The sequence below is a fragment of the Meleagris gallopavo genome, chromosome Z (genome assembly GCF_905368555.1).
Source record: "Meleagris gallopavo chromosome Z, MGAL_WU_HG_1.1, whole genome shotgun sequence".
NCBI lineage: Eukaryota > Metazoa > Chordata > Aves > Galliformes > Phasianidae > Meleagris > Meleagris gallopavo.
In genome coordinates this window covers 18,861,604-18,880,447 of record NC_139435.1, presented here as the reverse complement: position 1 = coordinate 18,880,447, position 18,844 = coordinate 18,861,604, and the positions used below count along the sequence as shown (strand labels likewise).

The 18,844-nt window shown below is 39.6% G+C and overlaps 1 protein-coding gene and 1 long non-coding RNA gene across 5 annotated transcripts in view; one reads left to right on the top strand and one right to left on the bottom strand.

Moving 5' to 3' along the window:
* Window positions 1-18,844, top strand: part of PDE4D (phosphodiesterase 4D) — a 594,225-nt gene that overhangs the window by 182,688 nt on the left and 392,693 nt on the right. For 2 of the 4 annotated variants that reach the window (XR_014880554.1, XM_085213710.1), the window contains exon 1: window positions 17,553-18,102. The exons of the other annotated variants lie outside the window; for them this stretch is intronic. Coding sequence is in view for 1 of the 2 variants with exons in the window: in XM_085213710.1 (XP_085069836.1) it covers window positions 17,687-18,102 (416 nt within the window). In the remaining variant the exon portion in view is untranslated. Of the gene's footprint in view, window positions 1-17,552; window positions 18,103-18,844 lie in introns of those variants that run through there. 4 annotated transcript variants of the gene reach the window in all.
* LOC104914905 (uncharacterized) lies at window positions 1,356-18,545 on the bottom strand. Its single transcript, XR_014880555.1, has 5 exons — window positions 17,993-18,545; window positions 16,947-17,157; window positions 12,656-12,710; window positions 8,585-8,862; window positions 1,356-2,081 (listed from the first exon to the last, which is right to left on the bottom strand). It is a non-coding gene; the product is annotated as an uncharacterized LOC104914905 (long non-coding RNA).

Here is an 18,844-nt window from a genome sequence, read left to right as displayed (position 1 = left end):
CACTATCTGAATAGGTGGCATCAGAATCTCAAAGACTCTACAATAAAAGGTTTCATTATGGTACTTTGTGGCCTTATCAGATCTAATGTGATAGAAATGTCTGAATATCTCTGGCAGGAAGAGACAGAAAATTAATGTTTATTGGTGACTTCTGAAGTTAAATGTGATCTGAAATTCATTGCACATGCAGAAATGGAGACTTTTTCAATGGGGGCAAGTCGGTACTGTGGACTTCTAGTTCTTTTTCCCTAGTTTTGTATTTGAGCAATAGGATTTTTATTTCTGTTTGGAAAGTTTGAAGAGGTTGTATCTTTCTCTGACTGCAATCTTCCTGCAAAATTTCCTTCCTCAGTTTCCTTCTGTTACTCTGTCCTAGCTCATGTTCCTTCTGCTCCAGATGGTCACATCTTCCTAATGCTTATAGGTATTTATTATAATCTCTGACACTGTCCAAAACATCTATTAGTCATCTATATTCTGCTTTTCTTGGTCTCTCACTGAGTCAGATTTACCTTTTAAGCTCCTTATCATTTTTTTTTCAATTGTTCCTTGTCTTCAGTGAAAGACCTAAATTCAGTGTGCCTTGTATTTAGCACCTCTGGAGATATTGATGGAGAAGGCTGAGTAGAAAAATGTATCAAGGATGTACATGATATTCAGTACTGTGGTTTCTGAGCCATTTTATTACTAGGAAATTACAGAAACTTTTGTACAATTTTGAAAAAATAATTATTAACTAAATACTTAAATACAGATGTGAAGAGCACATTTTTTCATATATGCAGAGAGAACTACAATAAGATATTTCAATAAGCAGTTGTAAAACTTGACATCACCTTAGTAATTTTCCTCAGTCAAAGGTTTAAATTGATTTTACAATTGAAAATGTAAAACGTATGAAATAATCCTTAGCCCTAAATGTTTTTATGAGATACTTTACTTATTATGCATGCATGTATCGGTAGCAATTACTCCTCTTCATCAAATTCAAATGTGTTATTGTGCTTTTTCGTTCACAGATTGATTAGTACAGATTTGGACAACGACTATCTGTCATATTTTTGTTTGATGGTAAAATTTCTTGATATAGAATATGCTTGCAAAGCCTGATTGTTCTGCAGATAGTAATGGTGGCAAAACTCTGTTTAATTAAATGGGGGCAGATGCGGCCTACACGAAAGTACTAAAAGCTGTGTGGGAGATTAATGTAAAGTCATCAGCAGTCTGGGGTTTCCTCTGGAGACTACTCTGTAAATTTAGCCTTAATTGAATATGGAGGGAAAAAAAAGATCTTAAAAGTTTCTCTTTTAAGTTTAAATGACATTTTAGCTTAAAGTAAACAATGATTTAGAAACTTTTAGATTTTCAGTATTTTATTCGTCATAAAAGAGGAAATTACAAAAACTGAAAGATGTATAGAAAAACAAAAGAAAACCCTAGTAATAGGGTAAAAATATAAAATAACAAAGGTTGATTTCTCCTATAGTTTAAAAATCTTTAGGCTCTTCATTAAAATGCCGATGATGCTTTTCATTTATTTCATGGATAAACTATAGCCTAATTATACTTTGTAGAAAGAGTTAAAATAAAGTATGAGTTTAACTTAATTAACTGTAACTAAAAATGTGCCGAAAAGCACATGAATGTAATTGAGACAGACTTCTTTCAACAATGAATAATACTGCATATGTACTAAAAGCGTCTGACGGCTTTATCTCTCTGGATTTTTCCTCTTGCCAAATGCTCTAATGAGTAGTGGAATCGTGATTGTTGCACTTTTTAGGATCTCTGTTGCAGACCTGAATAGAATCCAAGCATCCTGAATTCCAATTCAAATAAGTGGCATTTCAATTACAGGCTGAGCTGAAGCACCATTCATTATTCCTTTGTTACTGCTGGAAATATGTGCTTGCCTTTACAGATGGAATATATACTTGCTGACAGATGTGAAATATGCATTTTCTGAGAATGGTAAGGAACTGCTAGGAGCTGGTAGATGTACGAGTTTTCAGTAGACTTGAGGACAGTCAGGTCCAACATTAGGTTATTTTGCCCATTTTTCAGACTTGCTGATGTCCAATCTAGAAAACAAAACAAACCAAAACAAAATAACTAACCCAAACTGTCAAAAATAATAGCAAGAACAATCTATTGAAAAATAAAGATGAACAATAGACCTTCTTCGCCTCTAGTAAAAGATCCAGAAAAGTAAACTTAATTTTTTCAAAATATTTTTGGAGGACTGTGTAGGAACAACCCAATATAATCAGATAGTAAAGTAAGAGAACGTGTATTTCAAGGGCAATTGGAATACTATTGTAGAAGTTGCAACTTTTCTAAGAATATTTAAGGTTTCTGCTTGTTTTGATAAATTCCACAGGTAGCTAAGTAGCTAAAAACAATTGTATTTAGAGAGATCCAAGCCTAAAACTTCTTAATTTTAATTTTAGCTTACACCTTTGAAAAGCTGCACTACAATTGATGATGCAACATTTTTCAGTCTCAGAATGCCAACACAATCAGTAAACAAAATCTAAGAAGATTTCTAGACTGCTTTCTAATGAGCCCTGATGGGATAACAGAAGTTATATTCATGGTAATCCTGTAACACAGCAGCAACAACTGCTACTGCCTTTTGCACCAATTCGTGAGATGCTATTAGCATTACAGTGAAAGGAATTGTTTTGGGTGTTCCCTTCTGGCTTTGAATAATATAGAAAACCAAGAACAAAAGTTCTTGCTAATCATTTGTGATGCCGGGAGGTAAGACTGGCAGCTCTGACACAGGGGGATTCAGTGAGTTTTACCTGGTTTGTTTATTTATAAATTAGAATAACTTTAAGATATACAAATAGCTTAAAAATAGCATCAGAAAATTCTCCTACGTGCTGTAGAAAATTTTGAAGAAATTTGGAGAAATCTTGTCACCCTAAAAACCACAGAAAATTGAACTTGTAAACCAGGATTACAGTAAGTGTAGTAAGTTTTTTTGGTGAGAAGCACAATCAGAAAGAGAAATTTCAAGGAAAGCTATGCTCCGAGTTTCCAATCTTGTGTCACAGCTAATAAAATGTACATAGAATATTAGTGAAGTAACAAGTAGTATTAAGAAATTGTCATAAGTATACATAAAAGATATATTTGTTGTTTTGTTTTGTTTTGTTTTGTTTTGTTTTGTTTTTAATTGCCATAATTCTAGTTTTGTACAGAATTTTCCATTGGAAAGATTAAGTCTTCTTGTATACATTAAAATCTTGATGATTTCAACTGCAACTTTTCAATATTCCCTATTTATGACAGCATTTACTGTCACCAATTATTTCAGTAATTAAAGCAGTAAGTGGATTATAATCATTACTCAGTACTATATTTCAGTCATAGAAATCAAGAAGTATTGAGATGATTGTTTTCCCTTCAGCATTTAATGAATATTAGCTATCTATCATTAGTTGTAGAAATTGAGGACAGATCTTATTGCTTCATATTTTATGTTATCTAGCAGATTGAAAGAAAAATAACCTGTACTTAATTTATTATTTAATAGATATTAATATATTCATCGGTTCTGTGCCAGAAAAATTTGGTGGCCTTCTACGATGGGGTTACAGCATTAGTAGATAAGAGAAGAATGATATCATCTACCAGGACTTGTATAAAGCATTTGACATTGGCCCACACAATATAGAAAGATACGGATTTGGTGGGTGGACCACTCAGTAAATAAGGAGTTGGTCAGATAGTTGCACTCATAGTATTGTGGTCAACAGCCTGATGTGTAGGCAGACATGAGAGATGAGTTGTGTCTATGAGGAGCATGTATTTGGACCAGAACTATTTAACATCTTTGTCAGTGATATGAACAGTGAGACTGTTAGCAAGTTTGCCAGTAACACCAAGCTGTGTGGTGTGGTTGACATGCTGGAGGAATGCCATATAGAGGGACAAGGATAGGCTTGAGAGGTGGGCCTGTGCAAGGCTCATGAAGTTAAACAAGGCCAAGTGCAAGGTCCTGTGCCTGGTTCAGGATAATCCTAAACACAAGTACATGTAGGGCAGAGAATGAACTGAGAGCAGCCCTCAGAGAAAGGAAGATTTGGGGCATTGGCTAATGAAATACTGAACATGAGCAAGCAGAGTGAGCTTGTGGTCCAGAAAAACAACCATTTCCTGAGCTGCATCACAAAAAGGATGGTCAGCAAAAAGAGGGAGGTAATTGTCACCTTTCCTGACCTTGTGAGCTCTCACTTGAAATACTGCGTACAGGTCTGGGTAGCACTATCATAAGAAGGACATGGAGTTGTTGGAGAGGGCCCAGAGAAGGGCCATAAGGACAATTAGAAGGCTGGAGCACCTTTACTCAGAAAGGTTGAGGGAGGTGAGGTTTTTCAGCCTGCAGAAGACTCTGGCAGACCATACAGGGGCCTGCCTAACAATATATGAAGGAGACCTACAAGAAAGCTGAAGGGGAACACTTTTATCAGAGAGTGTAGTGAAAGGACAAGGGGGCAATAGTTTTAAATGAAAAGAAAATAGATTTAAATTAGATATTCTTCTTTGATGAGGGTGCTGGAACAGGTTGCCCAGAGACACTATGAAAGTCGCATCACTGGAAGTGTTCAAGGCCAGTTTGGATGAGGATTTAAGCAGTCTTGTCCTGTGGAAAGTGTCCCTTCCACAGCACTTTTGGTTTTCCTTATCTCTCACCCCATCTTAATCCATCTTCAAGTACAAATTTAACATCTTCAGATGTTAACTGGACCTTGTTGCTACAAGCAGTGTGTTATCACTTGTAAAAGAAGCAGTAATTTCTGAGTCTCTGCTGATGAGTTAGAAGGTGAAGTAGGGCAACAGTGTTTTAGTGAATGCTGATTTGAGAGAGAGACGAGTGAGGGCAGGTGTCCCTGCCTATAGCAGAGGAATTGGAACTACATGATCTTAAAGGTCCCTTCCAATCTAAATGATTCTATTATTCTGTGATTCTATGAGAAGTGTTTTGAAGCATCTCTTCTTTGTGATTGCTGCCTTGGATAGTCACAATCTGTCCAGCATTCCTAAAGGGCTTATAAACCTTGTAATGTAACAATCTCAGCTTCTATTTTTTAAAGGAGTGAAAAGTAGTTTTTAATCATTTAATCTTTTTCTATTTCTTTAACTTGAAAATAGTAGTGAGAGGAAAGAAGATTGAAGAGAAGTTGTGGGTGCGAGCTAAAGTGGTAAGATCAAAGCATTCCATCATTTTTTAAAAGAAGGAACGTGAAAAACATTGCATTTTGCTGTGTAAAAAGTTGCCTATGAGAACTTTCAAATTTGTCTCTGGAAGGCAGTACTTTCTTTATGCAAGTGTTTCACTTGACAAATGTGAAAGGATTTTCAGCCAAGGAATTCCATTTTTTCAGAGCATAACTAAAACTAATATATTATATAGACTACTGGCAAATATTACAATTCAAATAACATTCACTTGTAACACATAGGAGCTGAACAATCCAGGTTTAAATGAAGACAGCAGCAAAAAAACCCTAGTGGTTCTAGATAGAGAATTGTCAAACCAAACTGAGATAAGCTCAGCAAGTAAAGATTAATATTACCAAGATATTTTCAGCAAGTGTGAGATTCAGAGGTGTAGAGCAAATGAAGGCAATGACAGAGACTTTATTTGAGAAATAGGTGCTATAGGAAAGGATATCCAAGAGGAATTAACTCACTACTCTCGGTAACAGTTTGGAGAAAAGGACAAGCTGAGGAATGTTATCCTCCCTCGTTCGTACCGTTGCACTGCAGCAGAGAAGGGTGGGGGAAAAGGAGGACCCGTGAAGACTCAGATGGCACGGGAAGTATCACAGAGACAGAAGGGGTGGCTCTAGACCCCCCCCTGCCCGCTCCAGGCACTCATGTATTGGTTCAGGCTGTGACCTTAGAATTCCACAACAAGAGGTAACAAGTGACAATTTTGATAAATAATATTTTCTTTTTTATATCTCAAGTTAATACCCTTCAATAAAGGAATTTACTTTGAAGAGTTACAGATAGGAAAATAAATTGGTAATATTCACAGTCACTTACCCACATTAATGAATTCTTCTTCCTCCCCTACCATTCATTTAAGTAATATGTAATCCACTGACATATCAAATCACATTTTACTATTCAAACTGTTAATATTTTTGATTCATGAGCAGTCAATAATTGAAAAATATTTTACTGGAAATATCACTTGTTAAAAAAATCTACATCTTTGTGATTTATTTGTTTAAAAATCATGCAGAAAAATGATTGATACTGATTCACAGTATCATAGTATCATAGTATCATAGAATGGCCTGGGTTGAAAAGGACCACAATGATCATCTAGTTTGACCCCCTGCTATGTGCAGGGTCGCCAACTACCAGACCAGGCTGCCCAGAGCCACAGCCAGCCTGGCCTTGAGTGCCTCCAGGGATGGGGCATCCACAACCTCCTTGGGCAACCTGTTCCAAGTGTGTCTCCACTCTCTGAGTGAAAAACATCCTCCTAATATCTAACTTAAACATCCCCTGGCTTAGTTTAAAACTATTTCCCCTTGTCCTATCACTATCTATCCTTGTAAACAGCCGTTCCCCCTACTGTTTATATGCTCCTCTCAGGTACTGCAAGGCCACAGTGAGGTCTCCACAGAGACTTCTCCAAGCTAAACAAGCCCAATTCCTTCAACCCTTCCTCATAGGAGAGGTGCTCCAGCCCTCTGTTCATCTTAGTGGCCCTCCTCTGGATCCACTCCAAGAGCTCCACATCCTTCCTCTATTGGGGTTCCCAGGCCTGGACACAGTTCTGCAGATGGGGCCTCACAAGAGCCAAGTAGAGGGGGACAATCACCTCCCTCTCCCTGCTGGCCACTCCTTTTTTAATGCAGCCCAGAACACAGTTGGCCTTCTGGGCTGCAAGTGCACACTGCTGACTCATGTCCAGCTTCTCGTCCACCCGCACCCCCAAGTCCTTCTCCACAGGGCTGCTCTGACCCAAGGGCAGCACCTTGAATTTGGCCTTATTGAACCTCATCAGGTTTTCATTGGCCCACTTCTCCAGCTTGTCCAGGTGCCTTTGGATGGCTTCCCTTCCCTCCAATGTATCAACTTCACTGCTCAGCTTGGTGTTGTCTGCAAACTTGCTGAGGGTGCACTCAATGCCATCGTCTGTGTCGTTGATGAAGATGTTGAAGAGCACCGGTCCCAAGACTGACCCCTGAGGGACACTGCTTGTGACTGTCCTCCACCCTGTCACAGACTCCTTTCCTTCTAATTAAAATAAAATTTGATTTCTGATATGTTCGAGATTTCCATACTTTAATTACTTTAAATTACTTTAAATGCACTTTATTTGTATATTTTGGTCTGTGCCTGACAAAATTAATATTAGATACTTGTTAATCAAGCTGTCTGATAATTGAAATATCTTGTACATGAGAATGTAATTTTCTCTTGAAAACTGTTCTGAATAAGTAAATGACCACTATTAGTCACACTAACAAAGTTTGATAGGTCTGATACTTCAAACGTGCACGCTCACATGCACACACACACACATGCACAAGAAAAAAAAAAAAAAAGAAGGAATAGTTGCTGAACTATTTTAGGAGGCTTGGGGAACCATTATCTATTGCTATGAACCTTTCCATTAACTTGCTTTCTTACTACCTGGAATGAGACAACTGAAATACCTACTGTCCTCTTCCTGAAAAGTCACTATTTTAAACCTTGTTATAAAAGCAATTTTACTTTCTATCTTTCTTGATGAAATTGAGGAAACTTGTTAAAGCATATGTGAGAGTCTTGAGAAGTATAGAGAAGTTAAAAGAAAAGTGCCAACTTACAGTGCAGTTATTTCAAGGTTACCTCCACCAAAAATAATGGCTCAGTTGTGCTACTGTAATACATAGTAGTCTTTGTTTCTTGAAAGAACTTAAATATTGGCAATACAAAATGTGTGAGGGTGCTGAGTAATTCAAACCCTCATTAGAAATTAGGAATGTAATTAAGATAATGAGTAAAAAGTTTCAGACATTATTTCAGTAATAAAAAGTAGCCAAAGAATTCTGTTTCTAATTCTAAATAAGCATCTTATCCAATTTTGTCCAAAAGCTCTGTCTTTACAAATAATACTGTTAAAGTTGGCTTTGAATTTTCCAGCATCTTATTCAACATGATGTTGGTGAAAAATCGCAAAATTCACCTGATTTGGATTTTGGTTAAGCACTATGGTCCTTTTTACCTCTGATTTTTTTCATAATGTTGAGCCAGTACGATTTTCTGATTTTCCATTGAGAACTGAGTGAAACTAGGTTTGAACAAGGTTTGCTTTTAACTTTAGGCTTTCCCATTCGTAGAAGTTAGATTAAAACTAAGAGGGTTTAATGCTATGCAAGTTTTATGGGAATGAAGTGCTTCTAAACCCCTGCAAACTGAAGCCATTATGTTTGATCAAGTGTAACGTTAATGTAATACAGTGGATGTCACTCATATTCCTCTACTTGATGTGAACAGATGAATAACTTAATGGAGAAGGTGGAAAATAAATTGGAGAAATGTTCAGAATGGGCAAGAATCTCACCTTGTGATTCTTCCAATCAGAAGATGCTGTGTAATTGTATTGTTTACAAACGACCTGGGAAACACAGTTGAATCAAAGTAGTGCTGTTCTTTTCGCTACAGAAAGAAGCAGCTCCACAGAGCCTGTCTCTGGAATTATGCTTCCCTTGATCTGCTGCTGTAGGTACAGCAGCAGAAAGGAGAAAGCGGGAAGAGCGCTGACTGTGCTTAATCTCTCCTCTCTTGCTTTTCTGCTATCCAGCTGGAAAAGTAATACCTTGCTGTTGTTTCCTCCTCCAGCTGCAAATCAAGGCAAGCAAAAAATTAAGACTCTTTCACATGCAGTAATTATGTAGCACAATTATATAGCACCAGCGAGAATGTAGCTGGTGGTGTTTAGTGTGCTTCTGAAATAGACTTAGCCTTTGCTCTTTACTCCAAGTAGGAGAATTATTGACATTTTTAGCTTAGTGGGAGAAAAACACTTTTCATCTTAGTCAACTCAGCTTCTCATCAGTAAAGTTCTGCATTTGACCGGGCTAGTCAAAGCTAAAGCTTTAGCTATGTCTCTGTACCAGTATCATACACATGGTTCCTACTCACTTCCCAAATTTTGAAATCACCTGGGTAAGAGGAGAGGGATGGCTTTGTGTTTAAAGATGTATCACTTCTGTGTGGCTGGATTGCACTTACTGTTTTTCACATAATTGAATTGAGCACTTTAATATACAGAACAAGAATATAATACTCGTAGAAATGCTCTTGTAATGGAGATTTTGATGCATTCAAAGAAACAATCTTCTAGCGTACGTGTTTTCTATAAGAAACAAAATCAGTGCTCGTAAGGAACTTTGCATTTGTATTCAAATTTTAGAAGTCATAGAATCACACAATCATTAAGGTTGGAAAAGACCTTCAAGATCATCTAGACCAACTGTCCACCTACCACCCATATTACCCACTAACCTTTCCCCTAAGTACCATCTACACATTTCTTGAACACCTCCAGGAAAGGTGACTCAACCACCTCCCTGGGCAGTCCATTCCAGTGCCTGACCACTCTTTTGTTGAAGAAATTTTTCCTAATATCCAACCTGAACATACCCCTGTGCAACGTGAGGCCATCATCTCTCCTCCCCTCAGTGCAGCAGTTTGTATTGTAGTAAATATTTTAATTGAGTTGATTTATATTTTACTTTATATTAGAAATTAATTTGGTATTTATACAAAGCCCACTTGTAGAAAAGTACATCTCTGAATTAATTGTGTCTTAACACAGGGAAAGTTTAGAAAAAAGGCAGAAATGTCATTTGCACAGTAATAAAATAAGCACTTTAATTATATTTAAGTGTGGAAGGCACGGGATTAGATAGCTAGTGAAATTAAAGTTGTTTTTTCCTTTTTTTTCCTCCAAAATGGGAAATATTACTGTTCACCAAAAATCTCTATCAAAAATGAAAATTGCAATGGAGCTACCTCTATGAAAATCTGTCTGTGAACTGGAAAGGTAGCCTAACTAATTAGTGGTATGTATTAGGTCAAACTAGCATAATTAAATAGTTTTAGGTTAATTTCCCTTTTATTCTGTTAACAGTGATTTTAGTAGTATTTAATTTTGGAGTCTATAACTTATAAAAGACATTCAACAAAGAAGGGCTATTGATTGTTAATTTCTTTCTGCAATGGGATTTAGGAATGTATGCTGAAACAAGTGTATTACTCTTAGCATAACTGTCCCTTTGTAATTGCTAATAAGTACATGATTATTGTAAGTGAATTATACAAGTAGATTATGTGAGATTTATGTGGGCATGTTTTTGCAATACTTTCCTTTGCTATGATTTGTAGTTCTACATCTAACAACATCCTTTATATTTAATCAGACCTTTTCTTTTTAAAACACTCAATTTTTTCCTCTTTAATAATTCATGTTTTCAATTGATTTATAGAATGGCGATCTACTGAATTGCTTTTCAGTTGCTAGCAGGAATGTGTTTCTGTTTCATGAGTCATACGATTAAAAAAAAACACTCTGATATGAACAGTTAGTGTCTGTCCACTGTCTCCAAAATTTGAGCTAATTGGACTGAAGAGAACTCAGAAAAAAATTATGCAAAACACGCTACAGTTTCTTAAATGCCACTGCGCTGAATTATGTCAAGATTAATGTCAGTAGCTATTATCAGTGGTAAACAGCACTGAACAAAATCATCCAGCCTAGATGCTGCTTTAGCATTGGTTCAGTTCCTGTACAGGAAATACAACTGTCTGTCCCTCACTTTACTCTCACACCGAAAGAAACATTTAAACCAGTGCAGAAGTATCTTTGTCATGAAATAGGTTGAGATTATTAGTTTCCTATTTAAATTGCATAATGTTTTTTCTCATCCAATTAGACTTGTTATCTTGTAATATTTTCACCATCTAGGTTACATTTCCATCTCAGTTTTGAATGCCTCCTAATGCACATATAAAACATGCTTCCCATATATTCTCTCTTATATATTCAGGCCAAGAATAAAATGTAGTGGTTTGCAATTTGTTCCAAGTCCAGAAAGTGAAGAGACAAAATAAGCCATCCCTAATTATTTTCTGTATTGTCAAAATTACCTATCTTAACTGAATTATCGAAACCATAAATATCTGTTAAGAACTGTAGCACCATTTTGAAGCAGTGAGAGACTCAACAGTATTTCCAGTGCACTGTTACTGCTACTACTGTAAGTACAGTGCCTTGAAAATATCATCAAAACATTGGTAAACAAAGATAGGAAAACAAACAAAATTCCTACCTTCAAAGCACTTTACTTTTTATTTTCCCATGAATTTCTTGAAAGCAAGGCCACATTTTTAAAAAAAGGTGCTAAAGGTTAAGAATCCTAACAAAGTTAAAATGGCATTTTCTCGTGAGATGAAATAATACCTTCTGTTTTATGAACCTTGCCCTGCTAAGATGTGACTCACACAGAGAGCTCTGAGATGCTAATACAGGACTAATAGGTGCTACGGCTGGAGCAGCAGCTCTCCCATTCAAGCCTCCACTCATCTGGGAACTTCCCATCTCCTGTGAGGAGGCTTAGGCAAATTCCAGGAAAATGGAAAAAGAAGTGCATTTTTCTAAATCATTTGCAGTTACAGCTCTCAAATGTAGAATGTTCTGTTGCTATTGAGACATTCAGCTTTCGCAACATGCATACATCTCTCTTCTTTAAATCATTTTCAGATGAAACCTGACTCAATCTACTGAACTGGCTTTGAGAGAGCCACATCTTATCATATCCTTTGTATTGGAGGTGACCAGCTCTTTGGTCAGCTAGTCTAACTCTTGGCTTGACAGGATATTAATCTTTTAGAGTGTATCATTTCACAAACCTGAGTGGGAGACAGGTCAGAAGAACTGTTTAAACAGCATAACCAAGGAAGAGGTGATCTGCTGCTTTTGGGAGAGAATACAGTGCCAATGAATGTGGATGTACTTCTTCCTGAATAATTAATCTGATTATTCTATGGGAATTCTGTTCAGAGACTGACAATTTCTGTAGGTGGAGGCTTACAGAAGAAGAGAACAGAAGCCTCCAAACAGAGGCAGATAATGCTTCTAAAGAGATAAAATAATTCCTCTGGTCCTGAGCTAAGCTTAGTGAGGTGTGTTTTAACTGAATATTATCTTCATTCTCCTTACTGTCCTCCTTTCAGCCTTTGAGAGGAAACATGAATCTCCCAGGTGTAGTTATCCAGAAATCAGATTCTTGGATAACTAACTGGAAGGCAAAACACTTCATTATATTTCTGGTCTAGACTTGTTTGCAATGTTTTGTGAGAGAGCAGTTTATTTTGTCCTCTGTTTTTTTTAACTTTTCTCTCTCTAACTGGGGAACTCCAATTTTCTACTGATCTCAAAAGTGAAAATATTCAAAATATTCTTTTGTTTTTTAATTTACTTGTATTCATATTCATTGTATGGAATGTTTCTTACAAAAACTAAAGACTTTGATTGAAAGACTTGCAATGTCTGAAAATACATATTCAGATACTGTTAGCTTTATTCGTGAATTCTGGTACTCCAGTAAAAATTTAAATGATTTAGACTTACATTTTCTGACGAGAACAGGTATCAAACTGAGATAATTTCCATTACAGAATTCAGGCTGCAAAAACAGATGCATATCTGTTAGTCTTCGTTTCATCTTAGTACGGCTATTCTTCTCCAATAGGCACTGTAGCAATCAATACTTACTGAAAATATATATTTTTTTAAATTAACTTTTTTAAAAAATGGACGGAAATAATCCTAGTTGTCTTCTATATGACATTGTGAGTTGTCTCACTCCAACAGAAATTTAAAATAACACCTTTGAACTTTGGTCATTGGAAGGATATTTAAGGGTTTATATAAAGGAAAAAAATTTGAGCTATAGGATAAACGTCCAGTTTTTTTCTTGTTGTTTATATGGTGCCATAATTCAAAGATCTGCTATGTCAATCAGCAAAAATTCCTATCCTAATGAGACTAGAAACCAAATTTACCTTAAAAAGTCAAGACTTTCATCATCTTTTGTTAGCAAATTCTGAGCTGTTGTTTTCATTATGTCTGGATGATCTTGAAAGTCATAGAACTGTAAAGTTAAACAAATTCTGCAAAGTTAATAGAAGTAAGTCATGATGGTCTGCTTTTACACCTTTGTTATTTTACACAAGTTTTGATAAATGAGTTTACTTCACTGATGGACACTTTATGATTATTTTGTATATTGGCAGTTACAGTCGTTACAAGTAAGTATAATTTAGCCAGCAACCAAAGCTGATTGCAAATACTCCATGGCAATATAAAATTAAGGCTTCAGCCTGTGACGCCTGTTTCAGCAGCCAAGCAAACTCAAGAAGTTTCTCTGGGTGCTTGAATATTGTAATGCCATGCTTGTAGGCTGCTGTGTAAACCTGAATATGACGTGTGCCAGATGAGTTACAAAACCCATGAAACAACCCAGTTCAGTGATCTGGACCTGAGCATGCATGTATAAGTCCACTACACAGGAGTTACAGGTGGCAGAGGAAAGATTTCAGGCTGTCTTAAGTGTTCAGGCCAGTCATCTCTCTCCTACAGCCTTAGCTTGCTATCTGGTCTTTACTTCAAGCGTATGACAATTGTCAGGACTTCACTTGGGTCTCTGTCTGTAGCAGAAATGTAGGATGCGTTTCAAAGTAGAATAAATTATTCATTCTTAAAACAATCCACTAAATGAATCACTGTCAGCATAAGATTGAACAGGTCAGAGCTGGATTTTCTAGTTATCTATTAAATTGCTGGTCAACTAAAGCTGATTATAACTGCATTTTAAATTGCCTTTTAGAAACAGTATCTATCATTTTGGATTAAGATTATTGCTATAGCATAGCCATAGTGTTTTCTTTTTAATATAAAAATATTCTTTAAGCATACCTGTTTCTTAAACAGTGGGTGAGTAAAAAGGAAAAAGCAAGTCCACTAGACTGACATGAAGAAAATTAGGAAATTATTTATAAACTATAAAATTACTGTTATAGCTAGACTTAATCAGTCTTTATTCATAAGAAATGAAAGTTGTCCCCTGTGGCCTGTGTGAAGGAGTGGGTTAGTCCTAGTTGGAATTCAGAATTAATTTTCATTAATTTTCACTAATTCTGAATTAAAAATTGTCCATTTATAACATGTTGTGACTACCCATGTATCTAATTGGTTCCCTTCTTGAATTGTCAGAAAAAAGGCAAAAAAAACTGGCAAGGATGAACTCTTGACAAAACTGTCTGTCAGTAAACCTATCTCAGATTACATCAGCCTATACACTAATGCATTTTACACTACTAATCCAAATTAAAGCAAGATAGCCCTGTGAAAGTACATCTAATTTTATGCAAATCTCACTGGCATGACACTTCAGTATTGCTTCTGTACAAGAAAAAACCCACGACCAAGAACACAAAAAAAAAACTTAATTCCCCCATTCCCATAATCAAATTCTTGTACCTTTCCCAATGAATTCAGATACAATACTTTCTGTTCTCCTTGCAAAAGCATTGGCACTGTAATATAGATAAGACTGTACTTCTACTGCTGCCTTTTCTGTGTTTCTTGTAGCAATTTTTTAGTTAAATTGGTAATATGCTTTGATTATCTGTCAAATTGGTCTTTAAAACATTAGGTGTACTCTGAAAATATTGCATTGTTAGTATCTTGCCTTATAAATTCAAATATATAGGACCAGATCAACTGGCCAAAAGGGCAATGTGATTATCAGTTGTGGAAAGTAATGGTGGTTAGAGAGATCCCTGACAGTTGGGAATAGGTTAATGCTACCCCCATTCTTGAGAAAGGCAAGCAGAAGAACCAAAGTACTACAGTGGTCAGCCTCATCTCTGTTGCTGGAAAGGTCCAGCCACACATCTGAATCTTTTTTCAGTTGTAAAAGATGTGTAGATAGTCAGGGCTACTCAGTTTATAGATGTATCTAGGGCAAATAATGTTTGATCAAATTTCCTGCCTTCTATATAAAAGACAAACATGAAGAGGAGAGGATATAGCAAAGCTTCAGTTTAGTAAGGCTACTGAGACAACCCCCCCAAAACATTCTCATCTGGATGCTGAGGAATTCTGGAGTGGATGAGTAGGCTGTAAGGTGGGATCAAAGTGTGGAGAATGATGATTCAGCATCTGGCAGGCAGGTGGTAATGAGCACATTACCATCAGGGGCTGATACTGGAGCTGAAATGCCAGCAGCCCAGGAGAGGATTACCAAGATCTCAGGGCCTAAAGAACAGCATGGCCTGTGAGCAGTGCATGAGGGAGCTGAGTTTTTCAGTCTGCTGTGGAGGGGGGGAAAGGCCATCTAATAGCAACATACAGTTACTTGAAGGGTAGCTACAAAAGGCAACAAATTTGAGCTCCACAGAAGAGCAAGGGTCCATGACTGGGAGGTTCAGGTAGAACATGAGGAAAAGCCTCTCCACTAGGAATGTGGTACAGAACTGGAGAAGATTCTCCAATGGAGGCTGGAAAATCTGTTTTTCTGAAACTGAAACAAAGCCATGGCTGATGTGATCTGGTTTTGGTGATATATCTTTGAGTGGGAGGTTGGACTGCACAACCTCAAGAGGGCCCTTCCAAAGAGCATTTCTATGACTCTGTGAAATGGCAGTGAGATCAGAGAACTGTCTAATTTTAAGAGACTAAAGGGAACTAGAAATCTGAAGTATGGTCTTACTACAATAAGGGAACGGTGAAGGAAAAAGGTCAGTTAGTGGATTTGTATCTTATATGCCTATATCTCACGCTGCAATTTTCCCAGTGGTGTGTTTCATTTTGGACATCCCTTTCTGCATGCCCCACATCGGTCTTTCATCTCTTCCAGTCTTTCTGCCTTCTGTGTGACATCAGGACTGTCACATTCTGCTCCAGCTGGGCAAAAGGCAGCATCAGAGGTCTCTGGTTCAGAAATAGGCTGGTGTGACTGGATAAAGAGGAAGAGGGCCAAAAGCTTGGTAAAATGCGTGAGCTCAAGCTCTGGGTTCTTTCAGTGGAAGTGCTGTTGTTCTTTACAAATATTTATAGTATTTATCATAATTTATCTGAAACTAGGTGGGGAGACCAAAAGTTAGTAGGGCGGTGAGGGGATGGTGGATTACCTAAGACAGTATTGTTGGCTTTGAAAATTGAGGAGTTGGAGTTCTGTCAAATAGAAGTGTGAATTTAAACCTTCAGAGAGTGAATCTTGATTTTAGGAACTCTTCATGTCTGGGAAGAAAGACTGACTTTTAAGATGGAGAATGGAAGAATGCATCAACACTTCATCAGTTGACATAGACATGCATTTCCATTTACAAAACATTAAGAAATTTAGAAAAAAATGTCTGATGCTTATGAAATCTATGAAGGGATGGTAACAGGAAAGGCAATACCAATTCTGTGATAAAGGAAGTGGAAGTGCATGAAGCTAATCAGAACAGTCTAATGAGTAGATTAACAGTGACTGGAAGAAAATAAGTTTGTTTTTTTTTTTTCTGAGAAATGTGGCAAGTGAGAGTGTTCTGAGACCTTCTTGTTTAGCACTGAAATTCTGGCAAATACAGTAGAAAGACTTGACAAATACCTGTTAACAGTTTTCACATGAACACCTTCCGGTTACACTTCCATGTTTTATCAGGAGTGTAGAGATCACATTTTTCTCATGAATAAGAAGTGTGAGGTTCTAGAATACTGTTACCTAGGACAAATATAAATTTCTCTTCAAAGATAAATTAATGCAAAAATTTCCTTCTGTTTTGGATTGTTCACACGAACGCAAAATAATTTGAAATGTGAAAGTAACTTAATACTATTTAGGATTAAGCACCCACATTGTAAATTTTACCTTTAAATGTCGTTCCTGCAGCAGTCACAAACTCCTGGAACTAGTGGTTTAAAATGTAAGAGCATCTCTGTAGGCTCAGCACCTCTATAATTAAACCTTCCTTGCATTGATTTACAGCCAGTATTACTCGCAGGAGGGAGAGAGCTTACTCATCGGGGAAGATGGCAGACCAGGCGATGATTTCAAGTTGGGGAACAGCCGATTTCTGGACCTGAGATGACAAAGATTGAAAGTAGGGTGGTGGGAGGAGGAATTTAGGGAGTAGCAACCCGTTTATAACCCATCTCAAAGTTCTCAGTGAATCCGAGCGCGAGCAACTTTGTCACCTGCCGTCTCTGCAGCTCGTGCTCCCCCGGGCGGGACTTAACGCCGGACCGGCAGCGAAACGCCGGCGGCCGCCTGCCGGGACCGGGTCCCAGGAGGGCAGAGCTCCCCCGGCGGGAAGAGCCCCGAACCGAGCCCACTGCACCGCCCGCTCCCGGCTCCGCTCTCCCCCTCTTCGGCTCCATCTCGGCTTTAAATATTTCCGAGCGGGAAGCCAGCCCCCTCTCCTCTCCCCTCCTCTCCTCCTCTTCTCCTCCCCGCCTCCCTCCTCGGGCCGGGAGCTCTCTGCGGCCCGCGCCGCTCCCACTCGCGGGCGAGGGGCGGCGCGGCAGGAGCTGTCCAACTTTTCAGCACAGTTCCACCGGTGCTGCCCGAGGAAGCGGCCGCCGCCGCCCCGGCCCGGCCCGGCCGTCAGCATGGAGGCAGAGCGCGGTGGCGGCAGCGGCTGCTCCTCGATGCCCGGCGGCAGCGACGGCGCCGGCGGCAGCGACGGCGCCGGCGGCAGCGTTAGCCTCCAAGCCCCCAAGCATCTGTGGCGGCACGAGCAGCACTACCCGCCGCAGCTGCGGCAGCACCACTTCCTCCAGCACCAGCCGCCCCCCGGCCCGCCGCCGCCGCCGCCGCCGCCGCCGCCGCCACCGCCGCCGCCACCCGCCTCGCGGGGCCGCTGCCTGGCCGGGGCTCGCGTCAGGCACCGCGGCTACTCGGACACCGAGCGGTACCTCTACTGCCGAGCCATGGACCGCACTTCCTACGCCGTGGAGACCGGACACCGGCCCGGCCTGAAGAAATCGCGGATGTCCTGGCCCTCCTCCTTCCAGGGGCTCAGACGGTACGAGAGGGCTCGGCCGTGCGCGCGCGGAGGGCGGCAGCGGGGACCGCTCTCCCACCCGCCATAGCCGCTGCCCCGAGAGCAGCGCTGGGCAGCGGGAGGGGAGGGAAGGGACGCGGCGCGGCTCGGCGGCCGGGGCCGGGGCTCCGGGATGCCGGGTCCGTCGGCACGTCGCGCCGCACACACCCGTCCGCGGGTGGAAGAGCCAACGCTGAGCACGTGGGCGGGAGCGCGGCCGCGTCGGTGCCGGCGCGGAGCCCCGAGCGGAGCTCTCCGCCGCGCTCCGCCCCGGCCCCGCTCCGCTGCCCGCGGCTCTTGGCGCTGCCCGCGCTCCCCGGGAGGATGCCGGGTGGGGAGGGCGGAATGCTTGTGCTGCTCAGGAGAAGTTAAAATAATTGAGCGCTCTGGGAGGTGGGAGGCAGTCTGGCAAATCCAGGGTTAGGGTCTTGCTACTTTGAATGGGCTTAGATGAGAAAATAGGCTAATGGTTTCGTAGCCAAAGGGAGGAGTCCGTCATTTAGTAGTCTATTGTTCCCTGTTAAATGAGCTGTAGATGCATTTTGCAGTATGTGGCTCACCAATGCCTATTTTGCCCTTGATGGCTATCACAGACATCTCTTCTAAACACAAATTCTCTGTCACAATCAGTAGGACATTGTATTTGATCGATCAGTTCATTATTCTGTCTTCATTTCCAGTAGCTGGAACCACTTCCTTTTCGTGGAAAGCCATAGGCTTCTGT